The following is a 13,008-nucleotide window of genomic DNA, read 5'->3' as shown; positions in this document are numbered from 1 at the left end:
CACCACCGCTTCATGGAAACTGTTGGCCGCAAGGATTGTAGCTTAGGTTGATAATTGGTATAGGATATTCCCCGCTACCTGCATGATCTATCCCACTTATAAGTAAGTATACGCCGCTCGCAAGCGGGGAATTCCAAAATAACCACCCCAAAGCGCTTCCCGGGAAACTAACTAAGTTTTAGCCCCATGGGGTGATCGTCGCTAAGCCCATTGGTTAGAGGTTATGAGAATTGAGACTTCTTGGTGTCACATTATAGGAGATTACATGACACGTGCTGTGATGATTAGAGTAGGGTCGGGCGGACGATACGGACACCAGCGTAGCTGAGTTGGGGACGAAGCCAGGAATACGATCAGTTGTTTGGCGCGCTAATGAGACAAGGTGCGCCCTGCATCTGTATTTCCCCGAGCAATTGGCTCTCCCCTGTTTTCTCCTACATACCGTGGTATTCTCTGGAAATCGGCAGCGTAACATCGTCGTTCAGATAGCGCATTACCTTGAGAACAAGCGGACCTTCCGCTCTCGTCTTGAAGGCCCGAAAAATGCTCCATCCAACCATTCCTTTTAAAATTCTCATTTATTGGTTACCTAACAGGCCTACCTATATGTAAAGGCAATAACAAAGTGCCGATTGGTTGCTGTGTTCTAAGCCCGCTTTGGGGAGAAAAAAACAACAGCGTTCATGCTCGAGGAGCTGGGGAGGGTCCGAGGCACATGGCGAATATATGCCATCAATCCGAGACCTAGCCTGAGATTTAGTCAAAGGGCCCTGGCTCAAGTCCACCATATCGGACAACGATGTCACCACGGATCGATATCACGAGCGTTATACCACCTCATGTTGTGGTTCGCTTATGCCCGCGGCCCTTCAGGATCCCACGAATCGTGACGCGTGACGAGATGAAGCTCCTCTTCGCCCAAGTCCCTGACTAGCTTTGGCGGTTATCCAAGCTTCTCACCGACGAGCTTGGGAGCCACGACTCCTGATGGACGGCTATAAATGCGCCCGACGTGACTCCAGAGAAAGGTCTTTAATACGTATACTACGTGAACAGCGATTGAACATGATTTCACGACTTGCTCTAGGCCTTGTGGCCACCGGTTCCCTTGTCGCCGCTGGGCCTTGCGACATCTACTCCTCTGGCGGCACGCCCTGTATCGCGGCACACAGCACAACTCGTGCTCTATACAACTCCTACTCGGGCTCGCTCTACCAAGTAAAACGCGGCTCTGACGGTGCCACCACTAACATCGCGCCGTTGTCCGCCGGCGGTGTTGCCAATGCTGCTACTCAGGACTCCTTCTGCGCCGGCACGACATGCCTCATTACAATCATCTATGACCAGTCTGGCCGCGGTAACCATCTCACACAAGCTCCACCCGGCGGCTTCAAAGGCCCTGAGGCGAATGGTTACGACAACCTGGCCAGCGCGACTGGCGCTCCAGTGACGCTGAATGGCCGGAAAGCATATGGTGTCTTCGTATCGCCAGGCACGGGCTACCGAAATAACGCTCCCAGCGGCACAGCTAAAGGAGATCAGCCGCAGGGCATGTAGGTATGTATCAAAACTTGCTGTATGGTCATTGAGTCCGACCACGACAGAAAGATCTAAGTGTAGTTTGCCAGAGCTAACCGTTGCCGCAGTATGTGAACCTTCCGTCTAGAAACGCGACTATCATGACCTGTGTAGCTTTAAGAATTATATAATAAGGAACTAGGCTAACAAGGTTCTTAGTGCCATATTCGATGGGACTCGTACGTATTCCCTAGAGTTATATTCTTCCTATCATAGCAAATTGCGAAGTCAACTTTCCCCCTTCAGGGTGAATTGCTTGGCGCAGAAACATACAGAGATCCTCAATCCCGCCTCTTTAACCTGAACAGCAATCACTAACTCCACCAGATTATAATTCCGGGTGTTGTTTCGACTACGGCAACGCGGAGACTAACAGTCTCGATACTGGCAACGGGCATATGGAAGCTCTCTACTTCGGTACCAACACCGTCTGGGGCAGCGGTGCTGGCTCGGGTCCTTGGGTCATGGCCGACCTTGAGAACGGCCTGTTCTCCGGGCGCGGCTCTAAAAACAATGCTGGGGATCCAACGGTCAATTACCGATTCCTCACTGCAGTTCTCAAGGGCGGGCCAAACCAATGGGCCCTCCGCGGCGGCAATGCCGCATCTGGCTCGCTGTCGACGTATTACAGCGGAGCGCGCCCCACGGCATCAGGGTACAACCCGATGAGCAAAGAGGGTGCCATAATCCTCGGCATCGGAGGAGACAACAGTGTTGGCGCTCAGGGCACGTTCTACGAGGGAGTCATGACCTCTGGCTATCCGTCTGACGCCACCGAGAACGCGGTACAGGCCGACATTGTAGCCGCAAAATACGCTACCACATCGTTGACCAGCGGCACTGCGCTCACAGTCGGTTCCTCGGTGTCGCTGCGAGTCACCACATCTGGCTACGATACACGCTACCTCGCACACACCGGCGCTACCATCAACACTCAGGTTGCCTCGTCATCCAACAGACAGCAGGCGAGCTGGGTAGTTCGCGCCGGCCTCGGCAACAGCGCTTGCTACTCGTTCGAGTCCAAGGACACCCCAGGTAGCTTCATACGGCACTACGACTTCGCACTCCGGCTGGCCGCCAACGACAACAGCAAGCAGTTCAAGGAGGATGCCACATTCTGCACCCACGCCGGTCTCAGCGGCCAAGGTAGCACTATCCAAGCCTGGGGTTATCCCACGCGTTTCTTCCGCCACTACAACAACGTTGCGTACATTGCGAGCAACGGCGGCGTCAACACATTCGACTCCGCAACTTCCTTCAACGCTGACGTGACCTGGGTGGTCGGCGCCAGCCTCGCTTGAGTCCCGAGCTGTATCTCGCGCCTGCTTAATTTGTTTCCTCTCTTCGTATGTAGGCTAGAATCTGAAAATACGTGAAGAATGACACTCCATATGTCCGTCGTGCCGCCACATCCTGTATCGACTGTCGAAGTAAGAGATGGCCTCCGACAGAATATGGCGGGCAAAGGAAGCTTTGCAACTATATTAGATGCTAGATTTGACGGCTTGACGGAGAACCTTTAGGCTTGTATGTGATATAATGCTGTTTATATGATATCAAACTACAAACATGTAAAGCCTAATGTTCGCAGCTTCTTTAAACGTTCTACTACTTGTTTTGTTGAACTACCTTTGACGCCATCTCCTTCCCGTGTTTCCCGGCCTTCAATCGTGCCGTCATGACCACATTAGATTACGACCCCAGTTGTATTTTATTCTTTTCAGTCTCTTCTTCATCCCAATTCAGTTCCAAATACCGGCTAGGTTCTCAATGATTATCTAAAAAAAACAATTGTTCTCTGCTGTTGAATATCTTGAGTATCTCTTTATTGTCTTGAAAATCCCGGAACTGTCGCTATATCAACCCCAGAACAAAGCTCTGTTCAAGAGGGTCAAAGCAACCGAGAAAACTAAAGATTTGTTTTCCTGGATCATAGATCGTATGTCTTACATTGGTTAGATACGCTTTTCTTACTAACGGCACAATGATATCCGCGCAACCGAGGGCCTCGTGATGGAATTATGCATTTAGAACCAGGCGAGAAACAACTAGTCGACACAGTTAAGACTTTCTTCTCAGAAGAGCCTGGTTTCGTTTTCCAAAAAGTCGCTGGGGCCGGGGCTTTGGCCGTTACGCTGTGCTTTTCCAACAGATTTGCGGGGCCAGACGATTGCAGTCAGAGCCCAACCCTCAGGCAACCAAGGTTTGAAGGCGGAAAAACAATTCTTAGCGGTAATTGGCTAGCCCATTTCCCCCTATTCCCATGCTAGGGAGTATGTGTTTAATCACCCAGTAGCCGTTCGCATGGGCTCAGCATATAGTCACCCTGCTTAGAATACCGTTGGTGTCCACGTCCGCGAGAGGGCTTCACGAAAATACAATCATCACGGAGTATGTGGAGAATGGGAGTCTCATGGACTTATGAGACAGGCTGGGGGAACCCCGAAAGCTACTGAATCGGTTGCTCTGGTCAATATTTCTTTGCCGTAAGTCTAATACATCATTCCCACCGAGGAACCCGAGGAGCCCTCAAGCACATGTCTTCTTATTACGACTTATAATCTAATACAGAAATAGTTGTGAATGCTTGTGTCGGGATGGCTTATCCACCGGCAATCCCAACTGCCAGCCCAGGGGCCCAGAAGAACAACTCCTTGAAACACAGCCAGCGGATAATCGCCCTCCTCCCACCGTCGAGCACGCCGACTTACATGAAGGGAACAGTATGTCCTCGCTTACCAGCCCACTAACCCTCTACAACATAGAAACCGACTCTCAACCATAGTTATGATTAGAAACTTCGACGCACACGAGCACCGTCTCTTTCCATTACTCAAGATCATCGGCTTTAGCCTAGCCATCCAATCAGACGAATCTATCGAGAAGAATATAAAAGCCATCGGTAAAGCAAGTAATCACATCACCCACTGTTTCCCCGACTTCCTTAACCCTTAATCTACGCCGGCAAGAATTCCGGCGGACATGAAAGCTTCAAAACCAAGGTCATGTGTGATCTGATGTGGTTCGGATATAACACCAATGATCTTATGGATGACAAGCTACAAGGCAGCAACCTCGACCAAACTCTCGATTTCGACCTGCTCTTTATAGCGGCGGGGTGTATGAAAGAAAACCTAAGAGATCGGCCTACCCTCTCCCAATTAATCTCTGCCGTACGCCCAAACATACAGAAGACATACCCAGATATACCGGAGGGGACGGATGCCTATATTTACGATCTGATTCAAAGGTATTTATTAAATGCTGTTTGATACTCCCCGTGCTAATGGAGACTTGGCCAAGATTGTTATTCCGCGGGGAAAAAGCTAGATGTAATAGATATGCACGAGATAGCATGGGATGGTGTTGTGGTATAGTGGGCATTTCGGTATATAAATATAATGTCTATAAAACATATTTGAATGATAAGTAGAAGATCAGTGAGTGGACAATGCATACCTGTTACGGTATTCACTTCTGAACCTGCGACAGTGCGTTTCATCCTTGATAGGACAGGAATATATAAGCGGCAAATGGAGTGAAGTTGAGCAAAGGTAGCCAAAAAAAGGATTCGTAAGAGATAATTTGATGATAGGTCTAATTCACCCAAAGTCGAATCTCTAAAAGGGTGCCGAGTGTACTCCGAAACATTCCATGAAGGGACGAATACATCACTTATGATCATGGCTGGAATCTCATAATATATTAATAAAGATCAGCATCTTATCATTAGTTCACAAGTATCTGACTACAAGGGCGAGTGAAGGGAATCACTCCATAATAGACTGGATGCTAGCGAGATATGGTGACACCAAATCTAGGAAAATTCTGGGGTATCAATCTCGTAACGCAAAATGTCCGAGTCCCATCAGACCCATGCTAGTCACCATAGGTGTCAAGTGTTGCCCAATCGACATACGGCTATAACTGAGTTGGCTTCGCCCCAAAAGAAAACCAGGCTCTGAACAATGTGATCGTCATCTCATTACTATCTCCATCTTGCGATTACCCCCATCTTAAAATGAAAGGGTATATGTATCCAGTCGTCAATCGTTAGCTAGGAAAATAACCAAGTTCTGTCATGTCCTTGTATCCGACCTTGTCGTGGTTTCATAGGACCATGAGGGGTAGATGGAGAGAAAAGCAAAGCGCTGGAATGAGTCCAAGGCAAAAATACAGGAGGAAAAGATAAAGAGGAGCAGAACATGATGGAAGAAAGCCGAATGATGGGAAAACTAAATCATGACGAAAAAATGGAGGCATGATACCGGGTTATGCAACGAATGTAAAATGTTTAATTCATAACAGACCCATAACATCTAACGCCGGCGTGTACCGTGAGCACAGGACCTCAAACAATAATAATGCAATTGTAGTCGTTCGAAATATGAAATCTGTCGAAGTCGAGAGACGACCCTAGAGCCGTAGTAGGTTGCTCTAACACCTTCTATCATTGAATGTTTTGATAGGAGACCAATGACCATCGTATGATGTTCGACCCTCATCTAATATGCTTTGGTTGCGTTTCCTTCGCCTGTGGCAACCGCAACGAGAGTCTCTAGAGCGCCCATACCCCGTTCCCCGGGGGCTTCTTCTCGGGGGGTTGGGCGAGAAGTATTGTCCCTCGCCGGGAAACCTGAGAATTCTCTGATGTTGGGATGGACCATACGATCAAGGCGAGTGATTTTTTCTGGAGGCATTTCCCCGCTTTGGTGCCAGGCACGCCGCTTCGACTCGCGGGAACTAGTTATTGAAGGTGCCGACATTGTATACTGGTGCGACACTCGAGGGGGAGTAGATCTTGGTGGGTTCTGAACCATGACGGATTCGTGGAACCTCACGGTGTGGGGGTTCATTCGAACTTGATCAACTTGCGCGTCCATGGCTTGATTCGCCTCACGAGCCCAGGTGCTAGCGCTATCAGGAGGGGCAGGATTAGAGGCGATGCCAAGGCGAGTCAACCCTTTATGAAGATCCATGGCCCAAGCTGGAGAGTTCCACCTTTCCCTTTCCTCAGATTGATGCGCATTTGCTGGGAGCAATGGTGGGGGGTGGAGCACGTCAGGTCTACTGATCATCGTAGAGACATTCTCTCTAAAAGGGGAAGCAGGTCGGCGGGGCAGGTCAAAGGAAGAGATACTAGGAAGGCGAACTGGACTAGGAGGTGGTTGTTGTTGTATGGGCATTTGCCCATGATTCTGAGAAGAACTTGAATATTGAGAATCCCCAAGTACTTGGCTTAGACGACTACCAGGACTAGGGTTGAAATTATTCGATTCTGGATGCCACGTACGCCGGCGCAAATCTTCCGTAACTGAAATAGACTCTCGTCGGGTAAATGGGATCACAGAAGTAGTAGGTGAAGCTACAGTACTCATGGATGGCGAGTATGGGGTTGGTTGGGATCCATTAGTAGTATCAGAAGACCTGGGCCCAAACGACGGGCCGCCAAGACTCGAGCTGAGCTGGGATTGTAACGGTATTACACCCGACGGTATGCTGAGACGTCGAGCGGGAGGAACTTGGGAGTCGAGATACAAGCTGCGAGAGCGCGAATGTGATGAGGTAGGTGAAACGATGGCAGGTCCCCAATGAGGACTGTTTTGACCAGTAGAGAATGTGGCTGACGTAGGTGTGCTGAAATCGCCGGGTGAAGGTGGCCGATGAGGGTAGGATTCGGATGGGTATGGAAATCGATAATCCGCAACAGCCAGGGCCGGCGGACGGCGCCGGATATCGTCTCTTGTGCTGAAGTTGGACCCAACAGAGCTAATGCTTGAAGTAGAAAGAGACTTTGAATGGCCCCGTACCGGTGCACCAATGCTTCCAGCAGTTGAAGCTCGCGCCCGACCTGGCTGTCTTACTCTATCTGTCCTGATTTGTCTTTGGAATCGAGTCCCTGTCGCAGCAAGCGAGTCAAGCGGTATATCTTCGTTGACATGAACGGTTTGCGCATGTTGTCGAAGGTTATCTAGACGAGAAAACCGCCTCTGACAGTGGCACTTGAATGGTCGTTCACCGGTATGTTTCCTGTTATAAACAGTTAGCATGGACGTCCCTAACTGCCCTATGGGTGGCCACGAATTACCGGACATGTCTGGCTAAGTGTTCACTGCGTGTAAAGCTGAGTTTGCACGGTGGATACTCTGTGCAATAGAAGCGCTGAGACTTCTTCTTCTTATTCGACTTTGCACCGTCCGCATTCCCGCCCTCGTCGTTGGATCCGGTACTATCTTCGTGTCCGTGAGCTTCTCCATCAGAGTCGTTCATATCCACATCTTCGGAGTCTCCCCGCGGTGTTCGAGTGACCTGTGAATTATCGCGCTGTGGTGTTTCGATCTCTTCAATACTTTCGGGTATTTGCACGGTTTGGGGAAAGGGTGAGCTTGGAAGAGGGCGTTGGCCAAAGGTAGTCTTTGTCGGAGTAGGTGTCGTTGGAGACGGTGCGCTTTCGTCATGTTTTTCAACTTTAATCGCCAGTGGCGAATTCACAGGCCGGAATGTTGAGGCCATGACGCTCGATGTGAATGGCGAACGAACTCCACGCCGCTGTGTAAAATTTCAAGGCAAAACAACCTAGCGGAGGCTTGTTCGTCTTTGGCGAATACGGAGGGATGATATCGGCGGCTTCAGACGGTGTTGGTGTTTGGAACTGCTCGTGAGAGAGAACTGGACGTGGGCAGGAGGGGCAACCGCGATCGGAGAATAAGGGCAAGAATGAGAGGGGAGCGGGTTAGAAAGGGAGAGAGTATAGAGAGGGAGTAATTAGGAATCGTGTCTTTCATTCAAGACAAGTTGCATGCAAGGCACCTGGACTGTGTCGGGAAGAAGTGGTGTCTCAGCGCTGAACAGCTTGATTGAGATGATGATGGAGACGGGCAATGTGTGGGGGCCCAGCGTGGGCCTTGGCCTCGTCAAGGGCGGCGGCTGAAGCTGAGACGAAACGAGACTACCTAGATAACTAATCTGGAGGGCGACGGTCTTGCAGCCCTTTGTGCGCAACCGGTGAGTGTTTGTGCGACCAGGCACCGGTTGTTAATGACACGCACCAAATGCCGGACGTGTTCGGTATGCTATTTCATAAGTATGGCCACCTACAATACCCGACAGACTATACTACGGCGTACAGTAGCTTCATGCCAGTGACGAGTGAAGGACGACGAGGTCTGCAGGAACGGACCAACCACCAGAAAGGGAGGGTCCAGGCACGGGAGCGGTACTCTCGGCCGAGTGCTCACAGCCTATGTCCGCGACAATGACAACGACGAGGACGACGGCTGGGACAGTTTACCCTGGGCGGAAAGCGCCTAATACCGGAACGCGTGTTGGAAGATGACAGCCTCTAAATAAATTGAAAATGGATATTGTATTCCGTATGCGTGGGCTATCTCGGGGCTTGGGCTGAGGCGACGGGAATTGATTGACCATTCGTCTGTTCGGGATAAGCGGCGGGATGGGACAGAGGGTGATTGTTGTACAATACAGGACTTTGATGACAGGACAATAATAGACGGGACGGACAGGTGAGAGACGGAGACAGGTACGGCGTCAAGACCAGGGAATGGGACAGATCAACAGACAGGCAATACTCTGTAGACAGACAAGACAGGCAGGTGTAGAAGCACTGTATTGCAGGTAGATCGAGGGTAGATGGACAACTGGACAGCAGGACAACAGGACAGAGGAGGAGAGCGAGAGTGAGTAGTACCTAGGCGTCTACGAGCGGGCTGGTGTTTTGGAACGGTCCCGGGCGGGAGGAGGCGAGGTGATGCGACAAGAGGGGCAACAACGGAGAGCCATGCAGCGGGACAGAATTGATAATGATAATGATGATGATGATGATGATAGATGAGGTCGGTAATTGACGGTCATGACCCATAATAGAGGAGAAAGGCCAGACACCATACGGTACCCTACTCTACCCTACCTAACCTTACATAAGTAAGTAGAGCAGCAGAAGAGTGAACCTGGAAGTGCGTGCGTGTGTGTGTGTGTGTGTGAGTGAGTGTGTGTACACTACGCAAGGGGGTGGAGGGGGAGGGTTGACTAAAGTAGGTAAGTAAAGTAAGTACCAAGTAAGTACATAAGTAGGTGAATACCTGTGGGAGCGAGTCGCAGCAAGATCGTAGGAAGTGGCTCTTTAGTACACAGCCGAGTGAGCCATGAGGCATGTTAGTGTGTTAGGTAAGTACACACATACATAATATACCGAGGTACTTGTGGAGGTGGTGTATATAGTCCTACTTGGCTACCAGTAAGGTCGAGTCATAATAAGGTACCTACTGTATCTTACATAGAAGTAAGGGAGCCAGCCGGACAAGGAACCCGGACGAGGAACCCGGAAGAAGGGGAATTCGAAGAACAGGTTCTGGCCAGGGAAGCATATAGGTAAAACAAGCAGGCAGACAGATGGGCGGGAAATGCAGCGGGCGAGACGGGAGAAGTTGGGAGAGGTCGAGGTCGAGACACACACACACACAACACACACATAACACACACTTGGAAGGGTACAAGAATGGTACAAGCAATGGTGGAACTGCACTGAGGACGAGGTGACGAGTAGCGTGTGCAGCGTTGATAGCGTACCTACATATGTACCATACCTACGTGTAAGTAGGGTGCCTTCAAACAAACGTAGTATAGGCATGTTACCTCCGACTATCTACCTACCGTACCTAGGTATTCTCAGTAACTGCGGTCCTTGGAGCACGGGAGATCCCTAACATAACGGGTCGTGGAGAGAGCATGGATTCTTACTACTGGGTTCCCATCTTTAGTATGTGTGTACTCTGTGTGTACCTACCTGAAGGGCCTGGAAAGATGGACGCCTCTCTGTGTTAGTATCTGGATGATGCGGATGGTGCAGCTAATAGCCTGTTGCTCGGTGTCCTACTTCGGCCAATTACCTAGATCTAGGTTGTAATTCTGCTATTACCTACCTAGGTACCTACCTACCTACCTACCTAACATAGCAGGTGACACCTGTCTGACTACCTAGGTAGCTATGTAGGCATTTGATGCTCTTTCTATTCTCCCTATTACAAAGAGTATATGAGGGTATGATACGAAGCAACCTGCTACCTACATATATAAGTATAGGTATACTAAGTATGTATGTGAACGTAGGTAGGCCACGGATGATGTAGCGAATGCCTTAGTGCCCCAAAACAGGGGCGTCGTAAAGGAGCAGTGGACAGTACCTATCTAGGTACATGGAGTGGATGGTACGTCATGTACGCTACAGAGTACCTAGGCAGGTAGCTAATTGGGTGGATGGGTTCCAGTGCAGCTTGGCAACTATGAACATTCATGCACAACAGAAACCGTGTGCCTGGTAAAGTGGATAGGAGTAGTAGAGGATGGTGAGAAAGCCTGACAGATTGGTATAATAGCTTCTGTAATATCATGAAGCCGATAGTGCTGGTTTTATATATAGTACCTAGAGGGTAGTCGAGCAATACTAGGTACTACATGGAAGTAGGTACCGGTAGAGTAAAATGGTATGAGGTGTAAGAGATTCATTCACAGCTTATATATGTACCTCCTAGGTATACACATAGTACATAGTATATACTTATATATATGTATATCCCTGATGCGACTAGAATACCTAAAAGTACTTAGTTGGGTAGACTGCAGGGAGGCACAACGAATACATTGAGCCTACCTAGGTACTTACAAAGCGTTTCAACACCTAGCCTTAGTATGTATGGAGTACATGCGTCAGTATCTAAGTACGGGCTAAGTACCAATCGTAGTAGGCAATGTGGGGTTTAAAGACCTTGCTCAACCTCGAGAGGCTGCCAGTTGTTCTACTTACCTAATCGGCTAAGGTACGCTGTACGCAAGGTACCCACTGAGTAATGCCAGGCACGGATCGTAAAGGCGGAAGGCAGGCACGAGGTACAGTGCTTTAGCGCTGGTACACGCAGTTACAGGTACCTTATAAGCCTTACATATGTACCTGGGAAAGTACACATGTATGTATGTAGGTAGGTACCTACCTAGGTATTTAAGCTGCAAGTCTTTTACTAAAGATCTCTCTGTGTAAGGTAGAAGGCTCAAATCGGCTTAGAAATTGCATACAAGCTGATCAGTGCGAGTTGTCCCAACAGTCAACACCAAACACCTACGCAGATAAACCATCATTGTTCAGCCAGGTAGCTTTCATCAGACTCTCATCAGACTTGATCTACTACCTAGTCTACACGAGCTATGATCATGTGCCGCCATTCCATTCCGCTCTCCATTCGAGTAGTACTATACGTACGGCGTGGATGTGCGGATGGACGGACGTATGAATAAGCTTACACCATGTGTGTTCTTTTTTTGTACCAACAACCGCTGGGTCAGTCCGTGCCCTCGAGATCACATCCGCAAGAGGTGTCTTACACGGTACCCTAGTGTTGAGGAAAAAGCATACTTACATAGTAGTAGTTCCTACCAGAACCCGGGTTATCGCTGTTGCATACACGTGGACTTGCGGATCCTCTGTCCATACCCATCAACCCGGCGGCGTCGGTTCTCGCCTCAAAAAACAGGGGACAACCCATCGCTCAGACCAGAGATACGTTACACGACTCCTAATTGCTGAAGACTTACATATGCCCTTTTCTTCTTCTTCTTTTTTTTTCTTGGTAATGCCATCTACAGAGACAGAGGTTACTACGCTGCCTGGGATAATATACGCAACAGAAACTACTCGTCTAGGGTCTGTAAGCAAAACGGCCGATACAGCTACCTACTTACTCTTCATTAGTGATCTGCATGTGACTTACTGTAGTCCTTGCGTGAGTAAATGTAGGTACCTAACGATGTTGAATCTGTATTGGAATAGTTTAAGATACGCAGGCGGCTGTACTAAGCTATATACTACTAAAGCCGCCGCTTCGACCGTAATTGGTATATGATCCCCGTACAATCGCTACCCTTTCTCTGTCTTTAGTGTATTCGAGCCCATCAGGTTGTCAATGCGACGTCGAGCTTCGTAGCACGTGTAGGTTGTCTGTTTCATGTAGATGGGTGTGATCGTCTTGAGCCTTCTAGAAACGATCGTCTTAGGGGTGACGCCAAGGGTAGACCAAGGGGAACGTTGTCATGGGTTGACTGGGGGTTTGGAACTACTACTTAGGATCTCTACAATCCGGCGGGCGGGAAAAGACAAAGTCCAGATATATAAACAGTTTACCTACGGGATAGCCCTCCGTCGAATCCAAACCACATCGCACACGACTACCGCGGTGTATTAACCCCAATGTTGCTCTTTCAGTGATTATAACTGTCAACTCAACTTGAACAGATGACGAAGCTTGAACCCCTCCCCCACCGCTCTACCCTGGACACAAGTAACCCTGGTGATCGAAGGTCTTTATTTAGTAACGCGATCTAACGTTGTACTTGTCAGTACGCTATTTACGACTTGAGCCTAGG

The 13,008-nt window shown here is 49.3% G+C and overlaps 2 protein-coding genes across 2 annotated transcripts; one reads left to right on the top strand and one right to left on the bottom strand.

Moving 5' to 3' along the window:
* The first annotated feature begins 434 nt into the window (after positions 1-434).
* Positions 435-3,480, top strand: F5B22DRAFT_623358 (Arabinosidase B). The gene is made up of 3 exons (XM_047976042.1): positions 435-1,556; positions 1,738-1,757; positions 1,906-3,480. The coding sequence occupies exons 1-3, from the start codon at positions 988-990 to the stop codon at positions 2,877-2,879; spliced, it is 1,563 nt and encodes a 520-aa protein (XP_047826753.1). The 5' UTR covers positions 435-987; the 3' UTR covers positions 2,880-3,480.
* A 2,560-nt stretch (positions 3,481-6,040) lies between these two features.
* On the bottom strand, positions 6,041-8,500 carry F5B22DRAFT_445442 (uncharacterized protein). Its single transcript, XM_047971909.1, has 2 exons — positions 7,667-8,500; positions 6,041-7,608 (listed from the first exon to the last, which is right to left on the bottom strand). Exons 1-2 carry the CDS (start codon positions 8,089-8,091, stop codon positions 6,084-6,086), a joined length of 1,950 nt encoding a protein of 649 aa, XP_047826752.1. The 5' UTR covers positions 8,092-8,500; the 3' UTR covers positions 6,041-6,083.
* Positions 8,501-13,008: the final 4,508 nt, after the last annotated feature.

Source organism: Xylaria bambusicola, assembly GCF_022495145.1.
Source record: "Xylaria bambusicola strain CBS 139988 unplaced genomic scaffold F5B22scaffold_56, whole genome shotgun sequence".
Taxonomy (NCBI): Eukaryota; Fungi; Ascomycota; class Sordariomycetes; order Xylariales; family Xylariaceae; genus Xylaria; species Xylaria bambusicola.
Note: the sequence above shows the minus strand (reverse complement) of the source record. Positions and strands in the feature narration are given on the sequence as shown.

What these genes read in the sequence shown, in the direction of transcription:
- F5B22DRAFT_623358 (XM_047976042.1), top strand. Translation starts at nt 988, where the DNA reads ATGGACGGCTATAAATGCGCCCGACGTGACTCCAGAGAAAGGTCTTTA. An exon ending in GATCAGCCGCAGGGCATGTA is followed by an intron (nt 1,557 to 1,737) that starts GGTATGTATCAA and finishes CAAGGTTCTTAG; the next exon opens with TGCCATATTCGATGGGACTC. An exon ending in TGCCATATTCGATGGGACTC is followed by an intron (nt 1,758 to 1,905) that starts GTACGTATTCCC and finishes TAACTCCACCAG; the next exon opens with ATTATAATTCCGGGTGTTGT.
- F5B22DRAFT_445442 (XM_047971909.1), bottom strand. Translation starts at nt 8,091, where the DNA reads ATGGCCTCAACATTCCGGCCTGTGAATTCGCCACTGGCGATTAAAGTT. An exon ending in CACTTAGCCAGACATGTCCG is followed by an intron (nt 7,609 to 7,666) that starts GTAATTCGTGGC and finishes TGTTTATAACAG; the next exon opens with GAAACATACCGGTGAACGAC.